Source organism: Balaenoptera ricei, chromosome 1 (genome assembly GCF_028023285.1).
Source record: "Balaenoptera ricei isolate mBalRic1 chromosome 1, mBalRic1.hap2, whole genome shotgun sequence".
NCBI classification, from domain to species: Eukaryota; Metazoa; Chordata; class Mammalia; order Artiodactyla; family Balaenopteridae; genus Balaenoptera; species Balaenoptera ricei.
The window spans coordinates 117,448,106-117,466,743 of NC_082639.1; the positions used below are offsets into that span (position 1 = coordinate 117,448,106).

Sequence of the window (18,638 nt, forward strand, 5' to 3'; positions counted from 1 at the left end):
TTAGGGCCACATCTTTTTATTTCTTCCTTCATACCCTTCCCTAGGGTGACTGCCTTTCACCTCTTCACACCTGGTTCATTGCATCACTTGATGTCTTAGCTGGTCTGTCTAACTCTGAAAATCTTCTCCCTCCAAAGTGTCCTTATACTAGGAATAGCCTCTGATATCTGCCTCTTGATATGTAATGCTTGCCACGATTTGATTCCACTGTGCTTATTGGCTCCTATCCATCAGTATTTCCAATATGTATCTTCTTTGCAAGCTGGCTGGTCACTTTCAATTCTATTCAACAGCATTTATAGCTCACAAACAAGGTACAAGGCATCATGCTGGTTGGCGGTAGATGCAGAGATGAATAAAGCTATTACCTCTCATGATCACCTCTTCATGATCATGAAGTCACGGGCCTTGCCTTTAAGTAATGGACAATATAGAGGGAAACAAATAATAATCTATACTGTAAGGTAGAATGAAATGAGTTTTAATGACAGAAAGACCAAAGGGGTGGGGGAAGGAGTGCAAAAAGAACCATAGTTAATTTGACTAGTGATATCAGGGAAAGCTTCATAGACGAGGTGACATTTGAGCTGGGTATTGAAGGATGTGTAAATGGACAGGGGATGGGGGCATACATTCCATCTGAGCACTGTGCCACACACAGGCAAGGGACTGTGAACATGCGTGGTATATCTGGGGAGGTACCCCCAAATACATGACACAGATCCAGTCCTTTTCTTTCTTTCATGCCTTCCTCACTTGGATGTCTTCTGTCTTCTTCATTCTCTGCCAAATCCCATCCATCCTTTGAGGTCCAGCTTCAGCTGCACTTCCTCCATAAGATCTTTTCTGACTGTGCTAGCTCATGCCACTCCCTGTAGCATGTAGTTCAGAATTTAACTGTAGTGTTTGTGCTGTAGTTAGACCAGGGCAGACATCATGCTCATCTTACACTTTGGAGACCTTGCAACCCCCAACACAGTGCTAATGAGAGTCAGGACTAGGTGGTTCTATGGACCCATTAATGGGGACTAACAACTTCATTCTGCCTAAATGCAGTTTATTTCTGCTATCCAGCCTGGGATTGTTCATGGGGGTTTAGAATTTAGCTGGTTATGTTTGCTAACACATAAGGGAAACAATTTTTCAAATGCTTACTTCAATGTTCTGCTCAGCCATAGGTGATTCCTCCGCAGTGCTGTCAGGGGAAGGGGGAGGGCCATTAACATCAGCTTGAACTCCACGGCTTTCTGGGCTGAGCCTTAGGAACTGAGGTGAACCCAATTTCATCATCTATACTGTCATCTACCAAGTTCCCCCTAGAGAATGACTGCTTCCTTCAAGGTCTATTGTTTTGATGGTTGGGTTCCCCTAAAGTGCCAGAAGCATAGCTGAGCAATTCCTTTTAGAGAATGGGGTTACTGGATATGGCTTCTTCTTCTTGATGAGGCTGTTTGGAGTGTGTATTAGCCTGGTTCTGCAGAGAAACAGAACCAACAGGAAATAGCTATAAAGGAATTGACTCATGTGGTTATGGAGATTGAAAAATTTCAAGATCTGTAATCAGCAAACTGGAGAGGTGATGGTTTAGTTCTGGTCTGAGTCCGAAGGCCTGAGAACCAGGACAGCTGATCGTGGACGTTCCAGTCCATGTGCAAGTCCTAAGGCAGGAGAAGACTGATGTCCCATTTCAAAGACAGGCAGAGAGAGAGAATGGATTTTCCCTTACTCTGCCTTTTTGTTCTATTCAGGTTTTCAATGGATTTGGTGATGCCCACCCACACAGGAGGGGAAGATTAATCTGCTTTACTCAGTCTACCAATTCAAATGTTTATCTCATCCCTCACACTCACAGCTTGAATAATGTTTAACCAGATATCTGGGCACCCCATGGTCCAATCAAGTTGACACATAAAATTAACAATCACAGAGTGATATAGAAGGAAAATGTGGCCAGAAAAAAATATATTATGAGGTTTCTGAAGTGGAGTCTGAAGAAAAATACCCCAGCAGTCTAGTTCCTACAGAAAGAGCATTTTCCAACACTCTATTGGGAGACTGTGTCTGCACAGCTGAGAGCCACAACTCTGATGGCTTCCCATGCCACACAGTCATATAGGGTTGGGCTGGTCCAGCCAGGTGTACCCTGAACAAAGTTTCCCAGGCAAAGGGACAAACAGAGGCTGACATGCAGTCCCCACTCTACATGCCAAGCCATGTACTCAGGTGAGGGGCTAATCTGCCCAAGGTGCTGTGTGGACTTGGGGAAGCCATGCACCAGGGCTCCTCCCATATATTGAGTGTGAGCAGAGGCTCCTAAGTGGTGTGTCATGGCAGATTACAGGTGTGCAAAATGTGGATCCTTCACATATGGGGTTGCTGGGAAGAGTCATCACCTCTGGTCATACACAGCCTCCAGCCATGAGCAATCTTGACTGTTTATCCCTTTAGACCATAAAAATATTTTCTCCATGTGCTGCGATGTGAAGAAGGGTGGGAAGCACTGTACCAAAGGACCTGCCTTGTCATCCATCAGGAAGGGAGCGATGTCAGGAAGGGCATGCATCCATTTGCTTATCTAGGCAAGAGCTATGCCCAGCAACAGAGTGTTTGCTTCTTTGCTTACGTGTTGGGATCTGGTGATTTGCAATCTCCAGGTAAGATCTGGGAAGAGCAAGTCTAGGTCTGGAGCATCTGCCAGTAGGTATGGTTGTAGCTCAGTTTCCATGGGGAGAATTCCATCTGGGAGCCTAGATCACGATTTCATAGCTTGAAGTCCCAGGAGGTTTGCTGTCCTGAGTGTTGGTTTTCCCCATCTGCACAAAAGGGAGAAGGAGGACATGTTGACTGAAAGGTGCTGGTAGGGAATTCCAGTCCCACAAGGAGCCCTCAAGAGTCATGCAAATGGCACAGACAGATGCCTTAGAGTTCCCTGGTTCTGGGGTAAACTGGGGAAGCAGGGCCTTGCCCTTTGCTGAGTCCCTCACCTCTGTTCCAGCCACCCAATTTGGAAGCCCTTGGGTAATCAACTTCTTAGCTTAGAAAAAAGCAGCAGTAGAGAATGTGAATATTTGCATTGATTTTGATTATAGGCTTGAGGCGATATCCAGGCTCAAGTTACCCACATTCCATGTTCCTAGTTCAGCCTTCATTCCTTCTGTACCCCAGTAACTGCACCTTGGTCTATATGTACTGGTGAGTCACCTCCACTGGTGTCATATGCTTTAGTTACTTAGAATACTGCAGACAACCCTCCCATTGGCTCGCAGAGTCCTAGGTTTTAAATTACATATTAACCAAATTAATAATTGTCATCCAACTTGTCTAGAGGGTTTACTTTGAGATGTCTCAATCCAAGAGTCCCTGATTAATCCCTCAAATCTAGTCTTTTCCAGTTGTATTTTCTTCTCTGTTTCCTCCCTCTCTCCTTCCAATCCTGGTTCAAACGTGCGGACACCTTGCTTCCCACTTCCTGCTTCTCCTTCCTTTTCCCTCCTCCTCCTCTTTCCTCACTCACCTCCTTCTTTTCCTTCTCCCTCCTTTCATCTCCTGATCACTGAGGAAGTCAAGGTCCTTTTATCTTGTTCTCCAGGACACTTGGCTGATCTTTACATTCAAACTAACCTGTGCATTGAGTTCCCTTACGACCTTCCTACTTGGCCAACTCATAGATGCCTCATAGAATCAGCTCTTAATTCTTATTCATGGATTCACTTGCATTCCATTTTGGTATCCTGATATTTCTTCCCACTCTTCATTTGTTATCATTATTATCCCTTTCCCCCGAGACTTTCGGGTTCAAATTTATCTTTCACGATAAGCTTCCTACCTATTAGCTCAGCTATTAAACAGAAACACTTCCAAAATATTTGATTCACCCAGATACCCCAGAGCTGTCCTTACTGTAGCAGAAATGAGGATCCTCAGACAGTATCAACCCCTCACCAGATTCCCCAAACTGAAAGACCTGTCAAAGATCAGGACTTACCTTCTCTCTTTGCATAATTGAGAGAAGGACATTGAGGCACAGGGAATGTGAGTGTCACTAGAGCTCTACAAATGGTTGGGCATGTTGCACACTGTGAGGGTCTGCTAAGGGAGCAAATGGGAACTGGGGTTCAGCCTGTGTTCTACTTGCACCTGTGTTCTACTGTGCACTTGGTGTGGGCCTGTGTCTGTCCAGGGTAGGGGGAAAGTGGGGGACACTTGCTTTCTAATTTCCACACTGTGAGCTAGCAATGGCCTTGGATGTTACAGAGGTTGGAGTTTCCACACTGTAGTTCAGAGGCCTAGGGGCCTCTGCATATAAAGTGTGGGATCAGCATCATGGAAGCCAGCTTGTGGATGGTCATGGACCTGGGGAGTAGGGCTGTGTGCATGTGTGGAATGAGACCAAGGGCCTCAGAAATTAATCCTGAGAAGCATAGAGTCCCAAGGGAACCAGCTGACTCCTGGTTGGATGGACAAGATACAACAGAAAGGTTGGAATAGACAGGACAACAGGGATAAAAATCAGAAAGTCTTTACCTTATCAGAGTACTGCACTATGGAATAAATCATGTTCACTGGCTCCTCCTTGGTGGGGAGCACCTGTAAAACACCCATCTTCCCTCAGTGAGGGAGCCCAGGCAAAATCTTATGAGTCCCCCTTCTTACTTCTGCTTCTGCCCATCAGCCCTCCCTGGTTGCACTTTCACTAGGTGGCCTCCTCTCCAGCTTCAGCTCTGGTTCCATCCGGCTTTGGAGAAGATCAGGTTCAGGAGGGGGTGAGCATGGGACAGTTGGCAGCCATTGGGCAAAATCTTCAGGAGCCAAGAGGAGGGGTCAGACTGAGTCTTGCTTAGTCAGAATTTTAGCTTTCCATGGGCTCTATGGACCCAGCTGACCTATCAGTCCAAGCACAAGGCTGGATTGACCAGGCAGAACTCAGTTTCCCTTTCACTCCTTGGAGACTTTAGGAGAGCAGGCTGGTGGGGGCACAGAGAAAGGCAATACCATGTAGAAGCCTGGTTCAGGGTGGAGGTGAGGGAGGGACAGGCAGGTAAAAGGCAGGCGAGAGGGGAGGCTGTGGGACAGAGTGAATCAGCCTGAGGAAAGCAAGCTGTTGCTGCAGCCAGACCAAGAAGTCAAGTTCAAGGGGACCTCTCTCAGTTCTGTGCCCTTGAAACCCCCTTAGCAACTTGTTCACCTGTCAGTGGCCACATAACAGCTCTCACCTCACATCAGGAACTCCCCTGTTGTGGGTCCCCTATAGAAGGTGCTTTGCTCTTAGTCATGACTCTCATCTAACCTGGAGCCAGGCCCTCATGTGGAAGCATGAGGCTTCAACCCCAGGAGGCTGTCATGGGGTGACACTTGGTCACATTCTTGTCCTCATAGAAAGACTCATGGCATCGTTTCCCTGACCTGGTATTTCCTGGTTGGACCCTGCCTGGCTCTTGGCTGTGGCTGCTGCCCATGACTCCCTGTCTTGGGGGGGTGGGTGGTGTGTTGGAGACCCATGAGTAGCATCACCTCACCTTGGACTGGGGGATTTCATCATAGATCCTGGGCTCTGCAGTCTGGGTGTCTCTTGGAACTGTGATGTATGTGTATATTGTTTTTTTTGAGGCAGCATCTGTGTCACAAACAAACATAGAACCACAGTATGTGAAATGTGGATGAATTTTTCGAGGTGATCTATTTTAATGTTCTCTTTTTCAGATGAAGAAATAAAACCCCAATAGGTTAAATGACTCCCATCCTCTTGAGATGGATGCTTGGACCCTTGACTGTCTTTCCCTTTTCTAGGGATGGCATGTGGTATGGGAGACACCTGGCTCAGGTTTCGCCCAGAGCTCAGTGGGAATTCTTTTCTGTTCCAAAGTCCACATTAAGATAAAGAGATTCTCCCCAATCCCTGTGTGGGCAATGAAAGTAGCTTTTCCACCCAGGGTCTTACTTTGTGTCTCTGGCACTTAGCATCCACTGTCTTGCATGGCTAGTTTTCTTTTCACTTGAGGGTCTTAATTTTTCGACTAGAATGATTCTCTCTAGTTATACACTGTGTTGGCCTCTTCTGGTGCATACCTTTCTTTTACCACCTCAATGTTAGACCTGTAGTAGATGCTCCACAAATATTTGTTACTTGACTGATTCACAGAGTCAAAGATTTGTTAAGCTCTCTCCACATGCCAAGCTACGTATGAGGTCATGGAGCAGCAGACAAGAGAGATAAGTCCCTACTTTTAAGAATTCATGGGCATTCCTCCCAGTGTACTGCTTTTCTTTGCTCCTAACATGGAACATTTGAGGGTCAAGTTGAAAAGAGATAGCCAGAATTCGGGGCCTTCATATTCCAGGGCACCAACATAACCGCAGACAACAAGTCTGAGCTGAGCGATATTACAGGGATCCAGTGTTTCAGAGTTTAGTCCTGTCCCAGCTCCTGCCTCAGACCTGGTGAGTGAGCCGGACCCAGTGCTCTCTCTTATCTCATTTGCAGATGAAAAAATAGCCCTTATTCCTTCCCATGAGGCTGTGAGGGATTGGAGGCAGATGCCTCTTTGAGGAGCCCTGAACATCACCTATGGCCTGAGCAGGTTGTGTGATTTCTCCCCATCATGAGGCCATTTGAGTTACAGTTCGTGTCACAAACTCTTTTCCCCCAGAATGCCTCCTTCTGTACCAAGCCCAGGTTGGTCGATTGTAAGTACAGTATCTAACACTAACTGAGTACTTACGAGGTACCAGGCACTGGCCAAGTATTTTATATGTGTAATTCATTAAATCTGTTTAATAAGTATCTGCAGCACATCCTATTTTTATGCATATTTTACAACTGAGAAAACTGAGACAGTGATAAAATAACTGGTAGTTGATAAATGGTCAAGCTGGCACCTTCACCCCAGACTGCCTGCAAAGTACAAGCTTAGGCTTAACCACTCTGCCATGAATGCATCTCTTCCATCATCCAGGGAAACTCGTGGCTGAGAACTTACCAGGGTTCTTATTGAAGGTCTTCAAGTAGGAACCTGAGGAATCAGACACAAAGGAGAGTCAGGAACATGGAATCAGATGTAGAGCCTCGCTACATACAGGCTTGTTATTATGATCGGTGGGAAAGCAAGATTTTGGGTGGACACGGAGTTAGGAGCAATAGGAGGGTACAATGATCCCCTAGGGCCCAAGATCAGGTTTTCTGAATTGAGAATGGTTACAATTACAGAATGATCCAGAGGGACCCAAAGGGATCTAGTGACAACCATGGAATATAAAATTAGTACATGTCCCTCAATGACATTTCAAAGGTCACAGTTTTGATGGAATTGGAAGTGACCTTGGATACCTAGTCCAAACCTCATTTCACATGTGAGAACACTGAGTCAGAGAGGTAAAGACATGTATCCTATGAAGCACAGCTTGTTAATGGCAGTGCTAAACTCGAACCCAAGTTCTGGGCCCACCCCATCTTGGTGACCCCAGTAACATATTTTGAAGACCATTCAGGGTAATGTTATATAGTCCTTGGGACCATCTTTCTGGGAGATGGTAAAGTGGGGAGCTGGGGATTTTAGGAAGGCTAATTCCCTGGAACAAAGGACATTTCCACCCCATCTTGGATAAATGACTTCAGTCCCAGGAAGAAGGAAGAAGGAAGGTGCATTTCCACATTTTAACTTCTGAGAAAATCCTACCTTGTCCTCTTTTGTGCAAAAGGAACAAAATCACTGAAGGTAGAATGATTACAAGCAGAGAGAGCACAGCCAGCCCACTCAGAAGCCCAGTGTGGCGAGTATGAAGGCCCATTGCGATGTCTGGAAATAGAAGATGCGGTGAGACTTGACTCTCAGGAAATAGGCCATAGAGGCTGGGCAAGCTTGTCCACATTCAGGGGCACTATCCATACTGAGTGTCCTCCAAGGGAGTGCCAAAGCGCTGAGGGAAACTGTACTTTCTGCTATTAAAGGTCAAGATCAGAAACTGAATTGGGGAGCTGAGCGGGGGCTGCCTCAGAACACCCTGAAATGCCCGGCATCACCCAGAAGGCTTTGGATTCTTTTCCAGGGCTTCTTGGAAAGAGAATTCCCCTGGGTCCAGCCCTGGCATAAGGAAGGCACCTTCCCCTGGAGAACTAGGGCCGATTCAGGCCTTGCAGCAGGCTAGAGTCATTTCTGAGACTCCAGGAGAGATGGACAGAGATGGTTACCTGCACAGAGCTGCTGGGCAGAGATGGAGTCAGAATTGTTGCTGACAGGGTTCCATGCTGTACACGTGTAAGTCAGCTCTTGGTTGTCAGGGGTCTGGAAGATTCGAAGGACATTGCCTTCTTCCCCCAGTGGACTCCAACTGTATGTCACATTCTTTTCTTCTTTCTCCACAGAGCATGTCAGTGTGACATTGCAGGTGCTATTCACAGATGTCATTAAACTCTGAGTAATTTTTGGCTTCCCAAGCCGACCTATGAGGAGAAAACACATGAGCCAGTGGTAAGCTGGAGCTGGTCTATACCAGCTTGTGGGAGCCAACTGTTAAATTTTCAGAAATTTTCATGATGGACGTTAAAAACTTACAATGAAATAAATTATATTAAAAACAAAGCTAATAATATTCAAAACATTACTTTCTAATTTTTTTGGACAATTTACTATAATCTATGCTCTAGAGGTTATTTACATCTATTGTATCTATCCCTTGTAATGATGTATCAATACAAAGTCTTCCCAACTCTGCAGATCTTAAAATCAGCCAAAGTGGGAGTATTTACACCAAAGAAATTGGCATAAGCTGCAAACTAGGGCTTGATTTATTGCTTTCTTGATTGTCACACTAGACTTAAGAAAACAGTGGAGGAGAGGGTACTGAAGCAGCTTAAAGTAACAATGCATCCTGTCTGTAGCCATTATATTGTGAATAGCACACAAAAAATTGGAAATGTTCTTCCAGTATTTGAAAACCACTATCCAGTTCAGCAAAGAAGTTGCTCACATCATTGATGAACAAGTGAAGTTCCAATATATATGTCTTTGTTGAATCACTTTTTTCTTATTACTGAACTTAAATGAAAATATCAACCAATATATATGTTGGTTGCATTTATCCACTCCTCATGTTGACTCCTTCATCAGTTGCAACCATATGTTGGCTAAGGATATAAATGCTCAACAAAAACCACTGAAAGTGGGGAGACCTTCAAGATGGAGGAGGACTAAGATGTGGAGGTCACCTTCCTCCCCACAAATACATCAGAAATACATCTACATGTGGAAAACCTCCTACAGAACACCTACCTACTGAACGTTGGCAGAAGACCTCAGACTTCCCAAAAGATATATGTATTTTTTTCCTTTTCCTCTTTTTGTGAGTGTGTATGTGTATGCTTCTTGGTGTGATTTTGTCTGTAGAGCTTTGTCCTAGGGTTCTGTCTGTCTGGTTTCTTTCTTTCTTTTTTTTTTTTAGTATAGATTTTAGTGCTTGTTATCATTGGTGGATTTGTTTTTTGGTTTGGTTGCTCTCTTCTTTCTTTCTTTTTTTTTCTTTTTTTATTACTTTTTAAGTTTTTTCTATTGTTAATAATTATTTTTTATTTTAATAACTTTATTTTATTTTATTTTATTTCATTCTTCCTTTTTTATCTCCCTTTTTTTCTGAGCCGTGTGGCTGACAGTGTCTTGGTGCTCCGGCTGGGTGTCAGGTCTGTGCCTCTGAGGTGGGAGAGCTGAGTTCAGGACATTGGTCCACCAGAGACTTCCCGGCTCCACATAGTATCAAATGGCGAAGGCTCTCCCAGAGATCTCCATCTCAATGCTAAGACCCAGCTCCACTCAACAACGAGCAAGCTACAGTGCTGGACACCCTATGCCAAACAACTACCAAGACAGGAACACAACCCCACCCATTAGAAGAGAGACTGCCTAAAATCATAATAAGGTCACAGGCACCCAAAAACACACCTCCAGGTGCGGTTGTGCTCACCAGAAAGACAAGATCCAGCCTCATCAACCAGAACACAGGCACTAGTCCCCTCCACCAGGAAGCCTACACAACCCACTGAACCAACCTTAGCCACTGGGAACAGACACTATAAACAATGGGAACTACGAACCTGCAGCCTATGAAAAGGAGACCCCAAACACAGTAAGTGAAGCAAAATGAGAAGACAGAGAAACACACAGCAGATGAAAGAGCAAGGTAAAAACCCACCAGACCAAACAAATGAAGAGGAAATAGGAAGTCTACCTGAAAAAGAATTCAGAATTATGATAGTAAAGATGATCCAAAATCTTGGAAAAAGAATGGAGAAAATACAAGAAACGTTTAACAAGGACCTAGAAGAACTAAAGAGCAAACAAACAATGTTGAACAACACAATAAATGAAATTTAAAATTCTCTGGAAGGAATCAATAGCAGAATAACTAAGGCAGAAGAATAACTGAGGCAGAATAACTGAGGCAAACAAACAATGTTGAACAACACAATAAATGAAATTTAAAATTCTCTAGAAGGAATCAATAGCAGAATAACTGAGGCAGAAGAATGGATAAGTGACCTGGAAGGTAAAATAGTGGAAATAACTACTGTAGAGCAGAATAAAGAAAAAAGAAAGAAAAGACTTGAGGACAGTCTCAGAGACCTCTGGGACAACATTAAATGCACCAACATGCGAATTATAGGGGTCCCAGAAGAAGAATAGAAAAAGAAAGGGACTGAGAAAATATTTGAAGAGCTTATAGTTGAAAAGTTCCCTAATACAGGAAAGGAAATAGTCAATCAAGTCCAGGAAGCACAGAGAGTCCCATACAGGTTAAATCCAAGGAGAAACATGCCACGACACATATTAATTAAACTATGAAAAATTAAATACAAAGAAAAAAATATTGCAAGCAACAAGGGAAAAACAACAAATAACATACAAGGGAATCTCCACAAGGTTAACAGCTGATCTTTCAGCAGAAACTCTGGGAGCCAGAAGGGAGTGGCAGGACATATTTAAAGTAATGAAAGGGAAAGACCTACAACCAAGATTACTCTACCCAGCAAGGATCTCATTCAGATTCAACAGAGAAATTTAAAGCTATACAGACAGGCAAAAGCTAAGAGAATTCAGCACCACTGAACCAGCTTTACAACAAATGCTAAAGGAACTTCATTAGGCAGGAAACACAAGAGAAGGAAAAGACCTACCATAACAAACCCAAAACAATTAAGAAACTGGTAACAAGAACATACATATGGATAATTACCTTAAATGTAAATGGATTCAATGCTCCAATCAAAAGACATAGACTGGCTGAATGGATACAAAAACAAGACCCTTATATATGCTGTCTACAAGAGACCCACTTCAGACATAGGGACACATACACATTGAAAGTGAGGGGATGGAAAGATATTCCATGCAAATGGATATCAAAAGAAAGCTGGAGTAGCAATTCTCATATCAGACAAAATAGACTTTAAAACAAAGACTATTACAAGAGACAAAGAAGGACACTACATAATGATCAAGGGATCAATCCAAGAAGAAGATATAACAATTGTAAATATTTATGCACCCAACATAGGTACACCTCAATATATAAGGCAACTGCTAACAGCCATAAAAGGGGAAATCGACAGTAACACAGTCATAGGAGGGGACTTTAACACCCCACTTTCACCAATGGACCGATCATCCAAAATGAAAATAAAAAAGGAAACACAAGTTTTAAATGATACATTAAACAAGATGGACTTAATTGATATTTATAGGACATGCCATCCCAAAACAGCAGAGTACACTTTCTTCTCAAGTGCTCAGGGAACATCCTCCAGGATAGACCATATCTTGGGTCACAAATCAAGCCTTGGTAAATTTAAGAAAATTGAAATCATATCAAGTGTCTTTTCCGACCACAACACTATGAGACTAGATATCAATTACAAGAAACAATCTGTAAAAAATACAAACACATGGAGGCTAAACAATACACTACTTAATAACCAAGAGATCACTGAAGAAATCAAAGAGGAAATCAAAAAATACTTAGAAACAAATGACAATGAAAACACGATAACCCAAAACATATGGGATGCAGCAAAAGCAGTTTTAAGAGGGAAGTTTATAGCAATACAATCCTACCTCAAGAAACAAGAAACATCTCAAATAAACAACCTAACCTTACACCTACAGCAATTAGAGAAAGAAGAACAAAAAAAACTCCAAAGTTAGCAGAAGGAAAGAAATCATAAAGATCAGATCAGAAATAAATGAAAAAGAAATGAGGGAAACAATAGCAAAGATCAATAAAACTAAAAGCTGGTCCTTTGAGAAGATAAACAAAATTGATAAACCATTAGCCAGACTCATCAAGAAAAAAAGGGGGAAGACTCAAATCAATAGAATTAGAAATGAAAAAGAAGTAATAACTGACACTGCAGAAATACTAAGGATCATTAGAGATTACTACAAGCAACTATATGCCAATAAAATGGACAACCTGGAAGAAAGGGACAAATTCTTAGAAAAGCACAACCTTCCGAGACTGATCCAAGAAGAAGTAGAAAATATAAACAAATGAATCACAAGCACTGAAATTAAGACTGTAATTAAAAATCTTGCAACAAACAAAAGCCCAGGACCAGATGGCTTCACAGGCCACTTCTATCAAACATTTAGAGAAGAGCTAACACCTATCCTTCTCAAACTCTTCCAAAATATAGCAGAAGAAGGAACACTGCTGAACTCCTTTTACAAGGCCATCATCACCCTGATACCAAAACCAGACAATGATGTCACAAAGAAAGAAAACTACAGGCCAATATCACTGATGAACACAGACGCAAAAATCCTCAACAAAATACTAGCAAACAGAATCCAACAGCACTTTAAAAGGATCATACACCATGATCAAGTGGGGTTTATCCCAGGAATGCAAGAATTCTTCAGTATATGCAAATCAATCAATGTGATAAACCATATTAACAAATAGAAGGAGAAAAACCATATGATCATTTCAATAGATGTAGAAAAAGCTTCTGACAAAATTCAACACCCATTTATGATAAAAACCCTCCAGAAAGTAGGCATGGAGGTAACTTACCTCAACATAATAAAGACCATATATGACAAATCCACAGCCAACATAGTTCTCAATGGTGGAAAACTGAAACCGTTTCCTCTAAGAGTGGGAACAAGACAAGGTTGTCCACTCTCACCACTATTATTTAACATAGTTTTGGAAGTTTTAGCCACAGCAATCAGAGAAGAAAAAGAAATAAAAGAAATCTAAATTGGAAAAGAAGAGTAAAGCTGTCACTGCAGATGACATGATACTATACATAGAGAATCCTAAAGATGCCACCAGAAAACTACTAGAGCTAATCAATGAATTTGGTAAAGTGGCAGGATACAAAATTAAAGCACAGAAATCTCTTGCATTCCTATACACTAATGATGAAAAATCTGAAAGAGAAATTAAGGAAACGCTCACATTTACCATTGCAAAAATAAGAATAAAATACCTAGGAATAAACCTACCTAAGGAGACAAAAGACGTGTATGCAGAAAACTATAAGACACTGATGAAAGAAATTAAAGATGATACAAACAGATGGAGAGATATACCATGTTCTTGGATTAGAAGAATCAACATTGTGAAAATGACTATACTACTCAAAGCAATCTACAGATTCAATGCAATCCCTATCAAATTACCTATGGCATTTTTCACAGAACTAGAAAAAAAAATTTCACAATTTGTACTGAAACACAAAAGACCCGAATAGCCAAAGCAATCTTCAGAAAAGAAAAACGGACCTGGAGGAATCAGGCTCCCAGACTTCAGACTATACTACAAAGCTACAGTAATTAAGACAGTATGGTACTCACACAGAAACAGAAATATAGATGAGTGGAACAGGATAGCAAGCCCAGAGATAAACCCACACACATATGGTCACCTTATCTTTGACAAAGGAGGCAAGAATATACAATAGAGAAAAGACAGCCTCTTCAATAAGTGGTGCTGGGAAAACTGGGCAGCTACATGTAAAAGAATGAAATTAGAACACTCCCTAACACCATACACAAAAATAAACTCAAAATAGATTAAAGATCTAAATGTAAGGAGAGACATTATAAAACTTTAGAGGAAAACATAGGCAGAACACTCTATGACATAAATCACAGCAAGGTACTTCTGACCCACATCCTAGAGAAATGGAAATAAAAACAAAAATAAACTATTGGGACCTAATGAAACTTAAAAGATTTTGAACAGCAAAGGAAACTATTAAGACGAAAAGAGAACGCTCAGAATGGGAGAAAATATTTGCAAATGAAGCAACTGACAAAGGATTAACCTCCAAAATTTATAAGCAGCTCATGCAACTCAATATCAAAATAACAAACAATCCAATCCAAAAATGGGTAGAAGACCTAAATAGACATTTCTCCAAAGAAGATATACAGATCACCAACAAACACATGAAAGAATGCTCAACATCACTAATCATTAGAGGAATGCAAATCAAAACTACAATGAGGTATCACCTCACTCCAGTCAGAATGGACATCATCAAAAAAATCTACAAACAGTAAATGCTGGAGAGGGTGTGGAGAAAAGGGAACACTCTTGCACTGTTGGTGGGAATGTAAATTCATACAGCCACTATGGAGAACAGTATGGAGGTTCCTCAAAAAACTAAAAATAGGACTACCATACAACCCAGCAATCCCACTACTGAGCATATTCCCTGAGAAAACCAAAATTCCAGAAGAGTCAGGTACCGCAATGTTCATTGCAGCTCTATTTGCAATAGCCAGGACATGGAAGCAACCTAAGTGTCCACTGACAGATGAATGGATAAAGAAGATGTGGCACATATATACAATGGACTATTACTCAGCCATAAAAAGAAACGAAATTGAGTTATCTGTAGTGAGGTGGTTGGAGTTAGAGTCTGTCATACAGAGTGAAGTAAGCCAGAAAGAGAAAAACAAATACCGTATGCCAACACATATATATGGAATTTTAAAAATAAATAATAAATAAATGGTTCTTAAGGAATAAAGGCTCAGACGTAGAGAATGGACTTGAGGATACAGGGAGGGGGAAGGGTAAGCTTGGGATGAAGTGAGAGAGTGGCATGGACATATATACACTACCAAATGTAAAATAGATAGCTAGTGGGAAGCAGCCACATAGCACAGGGAGATCAGCTCGGTGCTCTGTGACCACCTAGAGGGGTGGGTTAGGGAAGGTGGGAGAGAGCCACAAGAGGGAGGAGATATGGGGATGTATGTATATGTATAGCTGATTCACTTTGTTATAAAGCAGAAACTAACACACCATTGTGAAGCAATTATACTCCAATAAAGATGTTCAAAAAGAAAAAAGAAAAAGTTCATTTTAAAAAATGTTTTTACTAAAGCAATGAAAAAGTAAATGATAAAAGTTGTAGGTAGTAAAGGGTTACCAAAAAACCAGTTATATATAAGTTGAGGCAATAGCTAGATCTGGAGCTGGCAGAAGGAAAGGAAAAACCTTTTACCAGGAGATAAGAAAAGGACCACTTGCAGAGCTGATAAGTTTAGTTCATTCTTGTGAAAACTGCTGCAATGTGGTTTGCTCCTCCCACCATTGCCATGTGAGGGAGGAAATAGAGGAAGGAACTGGCACATAACTTTCTAATTAATGTGGAGTCTGTAAAGGCAATATATTCAGCACTGTAAATATAGGAACCATTTGTCTGTACCTGTGAAGGAGTAGAACATGGGAACTAAGAGCTGTAAAGTCTTTGATTCCAACCTAACCAGATACTCTGGTCCTAAGAGTCTCTTAGAGGGAACCATTCCAGATCAGAATTAGTGATAACTTGCCAAAGAACTTCTAAACAAGTTTGGAGTAAAGACCTTGATTAGCTATAACAGTGATAGATACAGATATGTATAGTGAAAAAGGAACCAAATGGTGTGTGTGTGTTTCTGTAGAAACTTGATTTACAACAGTGTTTAAGTCTCTGCTTGTTGTTCACTTATTTTTAGAAAGACTTTTTTTTTGTGGGTGTCAAGGTGGGGGATAGTGGTGAAGAATAGGATTCCATCTCATTTTTCTCTGCAGGAACACAGATGTTACCTACACAAAGCTGATGGGCAGAGAAGGTCAGGGTTGTGGCTGACAGGCCTTCATCCTCCCAAGTCAAAGTGTGGAGAAGCCATTGGAGACCAGGTTCAGAATCCAGGCTCCACTGTTCTCTAACTATGGAATGGTGGAGAAGGTATCCAGCTGCACTGAGCTTTGGTTTCCTCAATTATAACACGGGGACAACAATTTTCTCTAGCTAGGGTGGTTGTGAGGATAAGATGAGCTATTATATATAAAGACCACTCTACTATCCATCTATCATCTATCTATCTATCTATCTATCTATCTATCTATCTATCTATCTATCATCTATCTATCTATCCAACATCAATCTATCTATGCTTATATGTACTCTAATTTTCTACTGAAGAAGCAAAATAAACTGGCAATAGTGACTGCCTCTGAAAAGGAAGAGTTGCATTTCACTGTATTATCTATTGCTCTGTTTGTGCATATATTGCCTAAATATGTATAATCTTTATGTATTTTTAAAAATTAGGTGGTAGAATGCCATACAAATAGATAGTGTTCATTAAATGTCAGTTTCTTTCTCTTTATCTTCTCAGCTAACTACCCAAAAAGTGCAGATTTTGTTGTATGGGCTTTCTCTAAGATTTTACAGTAGTCTGCCCTAATTGCAGATGGTATAACACCCCCTAAAGACTGAGTGGGTAAAACTAAACATATAAAGGGATGAAAACAAACATCATAAAATTGAATGCCCTCTTTATTTTCTCAGCCTTAGTTCTTGAATGAGTCAGATATTTTCTGAAGTGTCCACACTTGGGTACGGTTCTTTGACTCTGTCGCTCATGCCCAGTTCAGAGCCTTCTTCATCTAGGAAGTTCTTCCTAACTAGAATCTAAAAAGGGGACAAGGGTTAAAAAATTAATAACAATAGCTGGTTATTGAGCATCTACTTTAAGGCTTGCACTGTACTAGGAGCTCAACTAACACTATCTCAATTAATCCCATCTATTACAATCTACATTCTATAGATAAGGAAATTTAGGCCCAGACAAGGTAAACAACTTGCCCAAGGTCACACAGTTGGCAAGGGTTCTAATTCTAACATTAATGTTCTTTACAGTATGCGTCCTATCCAGATGCAACCCGATTGAATTATGCTATACTAATTGAGCACTTACAGTTGCCAGGCACTGTATTAGGACCTGGGACTATTATGATTAATTCATTTTTTCATTCAACAAATACTTCTGCAGCAACCACTATGTGCCCGACAAGGTAGGAGCTGGGGACATGAAGTGTATCATATACCAGTCTCTGCCTTTATGGAGCTTGAACTTTAGTGGATTAACTATATACCTGAATTGTATCTATTAGTCGCATTTCTGTGTTTTCCTGCTGTGGGGCAGATGGACAGTAAATTCCTTGAGACATGGCTCAAATTTCTCTATGCTAGAAATTAGTGCTGAAATAAAATGTTAATCATTTATGTAATTTAAATTGTTCTAATAGCCACATTAAAAATAGTGAAAATAGGGGCTTCTCTGGTGGCGCAGTGGTTGAGAATCTGCCTGCCAATGCAGGGGACACGGGTTCGAGCCCTGGTCTGGGAAGATCCCACATGCCACGGAGCAACTGGGCCCGTGAGCCACAACTACTGAGCCTGCACGTCTGGAGCCTGTGCTCTGCAACAAGAGAGGCCGCGATAGTGAGAGACCCGCACACCGCGATGAAGAGTGGCCCCCGCTTGCCACAACTAGAGAAAGCCCTCGCACAGAAACGAAGACCCAACACAGCCAAAAATAAATAAATAAATAAATTTTAAAAATTAAAATAATAATAATAAAAATAGTGAAAATAAACAGGTGATGTAGTAATGTATTTTATTTAACTCAATAGATCCAAAATGTTATCTTAACCTGGAACCAATATAAATTGATTAATGAGATATTTTATGGGTTTCTTTATTGATGCTAAGACTTTGAAATCTAGTGTGTATTTTACACTTAGAGCACATTTCAATTTGTACTCACCACATTTCATATACTTAATAGCTACATGTAGCTACTGACTACCATATTGGACAGGGCAGTTCTAGATTAGCACTTCTCAAACTTCAGCACACACAGGAATAGTCCAGAGAGAATGTTAAAACACAGATTCCTGGGCTTCACCACCAATGGTAAGGATTGTGGCCTGAGAATTTGCATTTCCAATAAGTTCCCAGGTGATGCTGCCGCTGCCAGCACACAGACCACGCTTTGAGTAACATTGCGTAACACACCACACACATCTCCTAGTGAATTGCGGCAATTTTAGTGATAATAACAGTACTAATATTTTACCTTTTAAAAGCATTTTGCATTAGCTACTGGAGAAATTAAAATTAAAAACCAAAATGAACTATACTACTCACTCATCAGAATGACCAAAATAAAATACAGTGACAACACTAAATGCTGTGAGGATGTGGAGATACTGATCATTCGTACATTTTTGGTGGGAATGCAAAATAATTTGGCAATCCTTTTAACACTAAAAATGACTCTTAAAAGTTCTGGAGAGAG

General features: G+C 41.3%; 1 protein-coding gene across 2 annotated transcripts in view; it reads right to left on the bottom strand.

Annotated features, from left to right (window-relative positions):
• Nucleotides 1-2,747: 2,747 nt before the first annotated feature.
• Nucleotides 2,748-18,638, bottom strand: part of CD84 (CD84 molecule) — a 37,464-nt gene continuing 21,573 nt past the window's right edge. Inside the window, exons 2-6 of one of the 2 annotated variants that reach the window (XM_059902773.1) lie at nucleotides 8,186-8,437; nucleotides 7,674-7,793; nucleotides 5,517-5,614; nucleotides 4,525-4,587; nucleotides 2,748-2,813 (exon numbers count right to left, since the gene is read on the bottom strand). In XM_059902773.1, coding sequence (XP_059758756.1) covers nucleotides 2,748-2,813; nucleotides 4,525-4,587; nucleotides 5,517-5,614; nucleotides 7,674-7,793; nucleotides 8,186-8,437 — 599 coding nt within the window. Of the gene's footprint in view, nucleotides 2,814-4,524; nucleotides 4,588-5,516; nucleotides 5,615-7,673; nucleotides 7,794-8,144; nucleotides 8,438-18,638 lie in introns of those variants that run through there. The other variant, XM_059902763.1, reaches the window with a different exon arrangement.